This window comes from Hyalella azteca, unplaced genomic scaffold, assembly GCF_000764305.2.
Source record: "Hyalella azteca isolate HAZT.00-mixed unplaced genomic scaffold, Hazt_2.0.2 contig9487, whole genome shotgun sequence".
Lineage (NCBI taxonomy): Eukaryota > Metazoa > Arthropoda > Malacostraca > Amphipoda > Hyalellidae > Hyalella > Hyalella azteca.
This window is the reverse complement of record NW_025939557.1, coordinates 21974-31656: the sequence shown is the minus strand read 5'-3', so window position 1 is coordinate 31656 and position 9683 is coordinate 21974. Positions and strand designations below refer to the sequence as shown.

The 9683-nt window shown below is 39.2% G+C and overlaps 1 protein-coding gene across 1 annotated transcript; it reads left to right on the top strand.

The window, feature by feature from the left end:
• Nucleotides 1–465: 465 nt before the first annotated feature.
• On the top strand, nucleotides 466–3214 carry LOC108673091 (meiotic recombination protein DMC1/LIM15 homolog). Its single transcript, XM_018160873.2, has 4 exons — nucleotides 466–537; nucleotides 1068–1306; nucleotides 1444–1521; nucleotides 2536–3214. Exons 2-4 carry the CDS (start codon nucleotides 1082–1084, stop codon nucleotides 3091–3093), a joined length of 861 nt encoding a protein of 286 aa, XP_018016362.1. The 5' UTR covers nucleotides 466–537; nucleotides 1068–1081; the 3' UTR covers nucleotides 3094–3214.
• The last annotated feature ends 6469 nt before the right edge of the window (nucleotides 3215–9683 follow it).

Below are 9683 nucleotides of genomic sequence, written 5' to 3'. Positions count from 1 at the left end.
CACGTTCTTCGAAAATATTTTTGAACATGGCAAAAAACAATCTGTGTGAAAGAAAAGCAATTCAACATAAATTAACTAAAAATATCATAAATGCATAGCATATTTGCAAAGTAATAGTTTGAACGCGCATGAAATGAATAAATATAATTAGAAAATATTCTAAATGAACATAAATTGGAAAGATGAAGTACCTAGGCATTTTGCAAATCTCTCTGGTCAAGCCCTTAAATTTTGATGTACGATTATGATACCTAATTCAAAAAATAATTTTTTTATATATGCGCAATTGTTATTCAATGATATGATTTTGAGGGATGAGATAAATTTTTCGATTAAAATGGAATTTAAAAGGCTCTTATAATAGGAAAAATTACCGCTACAATCTTGAAAATAATATTCGGAAAAGTGTTTTCCGTCACTCCCCGGCTCGGCGTGCATGTGCGTCATTGTCACGATTGACCGAGATTGAGTAAGTCTTGACGTCGCCAAAATAGTCTTTAAATTCGCAAATCAAAAATTCGTACATCGATCATTCTGGTAAGAGCTTGAAAACATAATATTCATGAACATAATTTTCTTCGTGTATATACAACTGATAATTGTGACAATTTGTAATAAATACTGACAAAACAATAGTTGTGTGTTTACTGTGTGACATGTTTCAAATACAGCTCAAATAACGGGTGTAAAGTAATATTATTGATAGGCATTATGACACATCTGCTTTGCTGCATACTCCCATTTCGCAAAAACTTGCCGCCAGTTTTAAATTGTATAAAATTCTGTAAGTATTATTAATTCAAATTCAATTATTTCAACGAGCCTGACATTTCGCTCCATGATCCATCAAAATTGAGTACTGGTAGCGATTCAATGTCTGACAGATCTTCTCTCTCATTGAATTTTGCCACTGATATTTCATTGATGTTTGCTAGACCCTTGTCATATTCATTCATACTCTAGTGATTATTTAAGCAGACGACTATTATTGAACAACATGTTTATTTCAGTCGAAAAATTGAGTAACTTTATTTTTTGTGTAATAACTGAACCAATGCTGGTAGCAGAGTAGCAGACGACGATGCTGGACCAGGCCCTAGAGCGCGATGACGTGGAGCTGGAGGACGAGGAGACGAGCTTCTTCACCGACATCGACGAGATGCAGGCACACGGCATCAACGCCGCCGACATCAAGAAGCTCAAGAGCGTCGGCATCTGCACCATCAAAGGCGTGCAGATGACGACTCGCCGCAAGCTCTGTGCCATCAAGGGTCTCTCCGAGGCCAAAGTCGACAAGATCAAAGAGGTATAATGTCACCATCTTTTTCATTTACATTGAAAAAATTCTATATATTATTATATATCCGTAAGTTATTCTATTAAAATATATATTATATATTTAAAGTGTTACTTACTCTTACTGATGCGTGTTGTAATGTTGAGGTGGTGGCGAAGCTGAGCGGTGCAGATGCTTTCGTCACGGCGCTGGTGGTGTGCGAGCGACGGCGCTGCGTCTTCAAGGTAACGCCATTTTTGCCCCCATCAGGAGCCGTGCTAACAAAACTCTTACTTAAATACTCGCAGCAGACTAAATACACCAAATTACATGTAACGGCCAAAGTACACGTAGCTTCCTAAATCCTAAGTGCACTTAGGGTGGGCCAAGTACGACAGTAGCGGTCTAAGTACATATAGCGGCTCAAGTACATGTACCTAGCGGCCAAAGTACATGTAGCGGCCAAAGTACATGTAGCGTTATGCGTAGCAGCTCAAGTACACGTGGCGGGCTAAATGCACCTAGCGGAGAACCTCTCTACAGTGATTGGTGGGTTTAGCATGAAATGCCGTCCCTGATTGGCAGACGGAGTTATGAGCTCGTAACTATTTTTGATATTATGGATTCTGATGTACTGAGTAAAATATCTTTCGATGTAAACGCATCCATTACTTTTGTTGACTCTCGATTCCTAGCACTTGATACAAATATCACATAAATGTCAATTCATACGATGTTAAAAATATCACATACATTTTAATTAAAGCATATGCGGTTAAAAATATCATATAAATTTCAATTAAAGAATATGCGGTTAAAAATCTGTCTCTTATACACATCTAGATGTGTATAAGAGACAGATGCAACTCGTNAAAAACTGATCGTGTTTCGTGCATTGGTAACGACGCTGGCATTTCTATTGATACGTTATTTTTCTTTGAGTAGTTGAATTTTTATTTAACCACATCTTGGGTTCCATGTAATTGTAATGTTATGAGTTTATATTAATTGTTATGTCTTGAAACCATATTAAGAATAATGTTAGGAGTTTATTTTAATAGCGACCTTAGAGTACATATAAATAGTAAGTTTGTGAGTTCATATAAATAATAATGTCATTGAGTTCACAGCATCAATGTTACTAAGTTTACCTTAACAAGCGCTCTATTATTCACATTAACAAGCGTATTCGCATTACTAGAGTATTCACATTAACGAGCGCAATATTTATAATTATTTATAAATTCATCATTCTTAAGGTGATCTTCATCGACACGGAGAACACATTCCGGCCCGACCGTCTACGCGGCATCGCCGACCGCTTCAACCTGGACCAGGACGCCGTACTGGACAACGTGCTCTACACGCGCGCCTTCACGTCCGACCATCAACTCGATATCCTCGACCACGTGGCCGGCAAATTCCACGAGGAAGGCGGCATCTTCAAGCTCCTGATCGTGGACAGCGTCATGGCGCTCTTCAGGGTCGACTACTCAGGTCGCGGAGAACTAGCAGACCGACAACAAAAACTCGCGCAATATTTGTCGCGTCTACAGAAGATCAGTGAAGAGTACAACGTGGCCGTGGTCATCACCAACCAGATGACTTCAGACCCTGGGGCTGCCATGTCCTTCCAGGCAGACCCTAAGAAGCCCATCGGGGGTCACATCCTAGCCCACGCCTCCACCACGAGGGTGTCCCTCAGGAAGGGCCGCGGGGAGACAAGGATCGCTAAAATATACGACAGTCCCGACCTGCCTGAGAGCGAGGCTACCTTCGCCATTACTGCTGGGGGAATAGCTGATGCCAAGGAGTAGGGCTTGGGGTGGTGCTGATGCCAAGGAGTAGGGCTTGGGGTGGTGCTGATGCCAAGGAGTAGGGCTTGGGTGCAACTGACATCGAGAGCTGTAAATATGATGATGATGCCAAGAAGTAGTGTAATGACCGTCCGAATGTCAGGATTAGTCTTCTGATTTATGATTATTACAACTGATTTTCAATAAAACTGTTATTTTTGCAGTCATATTAATTCACCTTCACTGCCACCGCCTTGCTATCAAACCGAGGCAGTCGAATTTTTATCTAGTCGCTTTGTGCATCACGAATTCCTTTAAGGTGCGTGACTTATGGGCCACTAATGGCGGCTACTAGAAGTTGAAACCATTCCGTAACTGACGGGACATCTCAGTCCCAATCCATTAGGTATAAACAGCATTGACAACGGTAAATGTATCCGAGATCAAAGGGTTAAGTAATAATCGCCACTATTTACCATGCTATTGCTATATAAGTCAATTAACAGCACCTCAGCTTAGCCATTGGCATGGCGGCCACTAGATCTTAAGGCCAGGAGGCTCAGCCCTCAGAAGATGTCCAAGATGTGAACGAACTTTAATTTCATCAAAAGCTTACAGCATTTGTAGCGCAGTACAAGAACAAACACAGCGAGTTATGAATGTTTACAGCATACAATACCAAAAATTGATTTTTTCAAATGCCTTATTTAACACTGCATTTTCAATAAACGAACATAATGTTATTTATGAGGCTGAATCTTCCCTAAAGTCGGCTTAATTATGCCACTGGTCAGAGAAAATTTTTCAGATGATCTTTAGGTTCACCAAAGGAACTGTATGAAAACATCAGGCTACCCTCGATGTGAATTTAGTAATGAAGATACGTGCATATAATTGATGTGACGAAGATTTATATCTTAGTTTATTTCGTGGTGCATTCGTTAAAACTGCGAGTTTTGTTCTTACTGTACATCTTATTGCAGGTGTAAAAAACCTTTAGTCATTTTAGTGTATCATAAAATTTTATTTGAAAACGAGCCAAAAAATTAACTTTGCTCGTAGGGCTATAAGTTATATATGAAATTGTGTTCTTCAGTTCTTATAAAATCGGTTCAGAGTTGGAATATTTAATTATTCAAATAGTGTTAGATGATGAAGCTGGCATGGAAGCGACCAAGCCTGGCACTATCATCCGGCCAATTGTCTATTGAATATACTTTGTCCAGTGGTTGTAGTAATTTCGTTAATTTTCTAATTACTTTTGTAGTTGCAAACAATGAGGGGCCATTCTAATTAGTTGTTGTGTATTTCTTTTTTTTACTTCCGTATCGGTAAGAAATATTTTGTTTTGTCTTCATTATTATAGAGGCCGGGTGGTTACAGATCTTGTTCATAACTGTGTAAAATCTAAGCAGTTATTGTTTGCATCCATTTCGACACTTCAAAAATTGCTAAGTTCTATCTCACATTTGTTAAATTGGCTTGATATATTGAAGTCTGATTTTTTTCAACAATGGCGCCGGAAGTATCGAGGCTCTTCCTCTTCCGGCTGCATAATTGTGTTGTCCTTTATTAGTTTGTGTGTGATGATATTGGTGAGGGGTGATGACCACGGGCGTCACAATCTATGATTGTATGAATATGAACATTGTGTGAAAGCATACTTTGTGTGACTACGTGTTATGTGTGACTACATACTTACATACTTTAATTGAATGCTTAATATGTGTGAAGGTGGAATTTGTTTGAAAGCGCAATATGCGTGATTACTTAATTTGTATGAATTAGTAATTTGTGTGAGTACGTAATATGTATGTGTACGTGATAAGCGTGAAGATGTTAGTTGCGTTACTACTTAATTTGAGTGAATACCTCATCAGTTTAACTACGTAAATACCTAATATTTGGGAATAGGTAATCTGTCATTTCTGTCTCGCAATCTGTCATATTTGTCATGTAATCTGTCATATTTGTCACTTAATAACATAACATAACATAGTGATGTCGGCTCTGAAGTGTAGGCCTGATGTGGCCTGTCGCCGATTCTTTTCCATTTCGTGNACGTAATCTGTCATTTTTGTCACGTAATTTGTCATTTTTTTCCAACACTTGGCAACTCTGCCTCGGTCCTGCCGTGTCAGTAGGCAAGTGGATGTCAGTAGAGGAGGTATGAGCTGTTGCTGCTCCCGCTCTGTACACGTGCCCTGACTGGAAACTGTTCCTGTAAGATGAGGTGCTGGAGTGAACTAAATTTTTTTGTATTATTATTGCCTCGAATGGTTATTTATTAAAATCAGCTCGTGCCAAATATCTGACAATAACGAATGACTTAGTTTTCTGCTCATCATGGCTGTTGAATGTGTTTAAGAAACTTATTATAAATGCAGTGGAAGATCACTAACCCTCTGAAGAACCATCCACTTCATGATTGCACGGACGTTAGCAGCTCCGTGTTGGTGAGTACAAACCTAATTACTTTGTGCATGCCGTTTCTGTCTCTCGTTCCTTTAATCAATCGCGGAGTAGCTGCGGGTCTTCACTAATCTTGTATTTTAGTTTATCAACTAATATTTGATCCTATTTCTCAACCCCCGCTACTGAAGGTAGGCTAAGTCAGGTAACCCCCGTTTAAAAGCCCTTTAGTTAAATTAATACAAACCTTTAGAAACGAATGGCATCGACTAAGGTCAATGTATCCGTATTCCGTAAGATCGGTAAGAAAGAAAGATGAAAGGACGCGATGGGAGTAGGACTAGCAAGTAAAAACTTTTTATACTTCGTAAGAAAGATTTTCATTGGAGTTGAACAAGAATAAATACTTTTACAGCTAAATTCGTTTTGCCCTTTCGCTATTTGTGACGATATTTATATAGGCTACAGATACTACAAACAAGATTCAAGCGCTGAGATCCCAAAAGATCATCCAAGGTTTAGACTAACATGTAGCGTCTTATGCCATTTCGTTGATGGAACGGATACCATCATACACTGTGGGTGCCTAGATCTCATGTCAGTAGTTATAAATTTACATCAAAATGGCATGATCGATTCGGTGAATTACGTACGATGTTTTAACATGACTTTTATCTATACTACAGATTACCCATGAGGTTTCTTCATTAAATACGAGTACATATGCCTTGTTATAGCTTCTGTGAAGCAATCAAGTGTCTCGATTTCAGTTGGAAAGCTTCAGGTTTATGAAGTGTTACATTCTCACCACTGTCTTCCGAAATTAGTCTGAATTGATCATGCTTTGTGATCAGTCAGTATTGATCACGATATTTGCCTCATAAAGTCCCACAGTCTGCCGATGAATTTTCAATCGTTGTGTTGTTTCTAGGACAGTTTTTTTGTCATGTTCGAAAAAAAGGCCAAATCCTCGATGTCCCGATAGTACCAAAGCCTCGATGTCCCGATAGTACCAAATCCTCGATGTCCCGATAGTACCAAATCCTCGATGTCCCGATAGGACCAAATCCTCGATGTCCCGATAGTACCAAATCCTCGATGTCCCGATAGGACCAAATCCTCGATGTCCCGATAGTACCAAATCCTCGATGTCCCGATAGGACCAAATCCTCGATGTCCCGATAGTACCAAATCCTCGATGTCCCGATAGGACCAAATCCTCGATGTCCCGATAGTACCAAATCCTCGATGTCCCGATAGGACCAAATCCTCGATGTCCCGATAGTACCAAATCCTCGATGTCCCGATAGGACCAAATCCTCGATGTCCCGATAGTACCAAATCCTCGATGTCCCGATAGGACCAAATCCTCGATGTCCCGATAGTACCAAATCCTCGATGTCCCGATAGGACCAAATCCTCGATGTCCCGATAGTACCAAATCCTCGATGTCCCGATAGGACCAAATCCTCGATGTCCCGATAGTACCAAATCCTCGATGTCCCGATAGGACCAAATCCTCGATGTCCCGATAGTACCAAATCCTCGATGTTTCGATAGTACCAAATCCTCGATGTTTCGATAGTACCAAATCCTCGATGTTTCGATAGTACCAAATCCTCGATGTTTCGATAGTACCAAATCCTCGATGTTTCGATAGTACCAAATCCTCGATGTTTCGATAGTACCAAATCCTCGATGTTTCGATAGTACCAAATCCTCGATGTTTCGATAGTACCAAATCCTCGATGTTTCGATAGTACCAAATCCTCGATGTTTCGATAGTACCAAATCCTCGATGTTTCGATAGTACCAAATCCTCGATGTTTCGATAGTACCAAATCCTCGATGTTTCGATAGTACCAAATCCTCGATGTTTCGATAGTACCAAATCCTCGATGTTTCGATAGTACCAAATCCTCGATGTTTCGATAGTACCAAATCCTCGATGTTTCGATAGTACCAAATCCTCGATGTTTCGATAGTACCAAATCCTCGATGTTTCGATAGTACCAAATCCTCGATGTTTCGATAGTACCAAATCCTCGATGTTTCGATAGTACCAAATNGATTTTTTTTTTTTGTGGTAGGAAGCTCCTCTATCCTTCTCTTTAGTGTATTTCAATGAAGCTTTGCTATGCTTCATTTCGTGAATTTTAATTAATATTCTCTATGCTTCATTTCGTGCGTTTCAATTATTATTTTCTATGCTTCTTTTCGTGCATTTCAATGATGCTTCTCCGTGCTTAATTTCGTGCATTTCAAAGAAGCGTTTCAATGCTTCATTTCATGCATTAAAATGAAGCTTCTCTATGCTTCATTTCATGCATTAAAATCAAGCTTCTCTATGCTTCATTTCATGCTTTTCAATGAAGCTTGTCTATGCTTCATTTCGTGCATTTCAATGAAGCTTTTCTATGCTTCATTTCGTGAATTTTAATTAATATTCTCTATGCTTCATTTCGTGCATTTCAATGAAGCTTCTCCGTACTTCTTTTCGTGCATTTCAATGAAGCTTCTCCGTGCTTCATTTCGTGCATTTCAATGAAGCTTCACTATGCTTCATTTCATGCATTTCAATGAAGCTTTTCTTTGCTTCATTTCGTGCATTTCAATAAAGCTTCTCAATGTTTCATTTTGTGCATTTCAATGAAGCTCCTCTATGCTTCATTTCACGCATTTCAATGAAGCGTATCTATGTTTCATTTTGTGCATTCCAAGGTAGCTTCTCCATGCTTCATTTTGTGTATTTCAAAAAAGCTTATCTAAGCTTTATTTCATGCATTTCAATAAAGCTTTTCTTTCCTTCATTTCCTGCATTTCTATGAAGCATCCTTATGCTTCATTTTGTTCATTTATACGACGTTTATCTTCTCTTTGTTTCATGCATTTCCACGTCGTCACTGCAAGCTTTTATCGCAAGAAGGGCAACCGCAAAAGCAAGTGCATCGCTGGCCCCTCATTGGTGGCCGGATGCTGTGACGTCACGTCCTCCCGACTAAGAAGTAGTGTAATGACCGTCCGAATGTCAGGATTAGTCTTCTGATTTATGATTATTACAACTGATTTTCAATAAAACTGTTATTTTTTGCAGTCTTATTAATTCACCTTCACTGCCACCGCCTTGCTATCAAACCGAGGTCGCCGAGGTGTTATCTTGTTGCTTTGTGTGTCACGAATTCCTTCAGGTGCGTGACTTAGGGCCACTAATGGCGGCTAATATAAGTTTTAACCCTTCCTTAACTTACGGGACATCTCAGTCCCAAGCCATTAGTTACGAACAGCGTTGACGACGGTAAATGTATCCGAGATCAAAGGGCTAAGCAATAATCGCCATTATTTACGATGCTATATTGCTATGTAACACAATTAACAGCACCTCAGCTTAGCCATTGGCAGGGCCGCCACTAGATCTTAAGGACAGGGGGACTAAGCCCCAAGAAGATGTCCAAGAAGTGAAGGAAATGTAATTTCATCACAAGCTTACAGCATTTTTAGCGCAGTACGAGAACAAACACAGCAAGTTCTGAATGTTTACAGCATTACAACACCAAAAAATATATATTGAAATGCCTTATTTCATCACTAAATTTTTAAAAATTGAACATAAAATTATTTAGGAGGCTGAAGCTTACCTATAATCGGCTTAATTATGCCACTGGTCAGAGAAAATTTTTCAGATGATCTTTAGGTTCACCAAAGGAACTGTATGAAAACATCAGGCTACCCTCGATGTGAATTTAGTAATGAAGATACGTGCATATAATTGATGTGACGAAGATTTATATCTTAGTTTATTTCGTGGTGCATTCGTTAAAACTGCGAGTTTTGTTCTTACTGTACATCTTATTGCAGGTGTAAAAAACCTTTAGTCATTTTAGTGTATCATAAAATTTTATTTGAAAATGAGCCAAAAAATATAACTTTGCTCGTGGCGCTATAGGTTATATAAGAAAATGTGTTCTTCAGTTCTTTTTAAAATCGGTTCAGAGTTTGAAAATTTCAAATAGTGTAGAATGTAGAGTAGACTGTAATGAAGTGTCGCTGCAAATTTCCCACTACTGTATGTCAGACTACGAAGTTTAAGTAGGACCGACTCTGACGTCGGTGTTGAATTGATTATAGCCGTCAGATACTATGCCGATCCCGACTTGCGTCCTGGTTCCTCTCTTATAGGATTTTGACTCAGACGCCAGGGT

What these genes read in the sequence shown, in the direction of transcription:
- LOC108673091 (XM_018160873.2), top strand. Translation starts at nt 1,082, where the DNA reads ATGCTGGACCAGGCCCTAGAGCGCGATGACGTGGAGCTGGAGGACGAG. An exon ending in AAGTCGACAAGATCAAAGAG is followed by an intron (nt 1,307 to 1,443) that starts GTATAATGTCAC and finishes TGTAATGTTGAG; the next exon opens with GTGGTGGCGAAGCTGAGCGG. An exon ending in GACGGCGCTGCGTCTTCAAG is followed by an intron (nt 1,522 to 2,535) that starts GTAACGCCATTT and finishes ATCATTCTTAAG; the next exon opens with GTGATCTTCATCGACACGGA.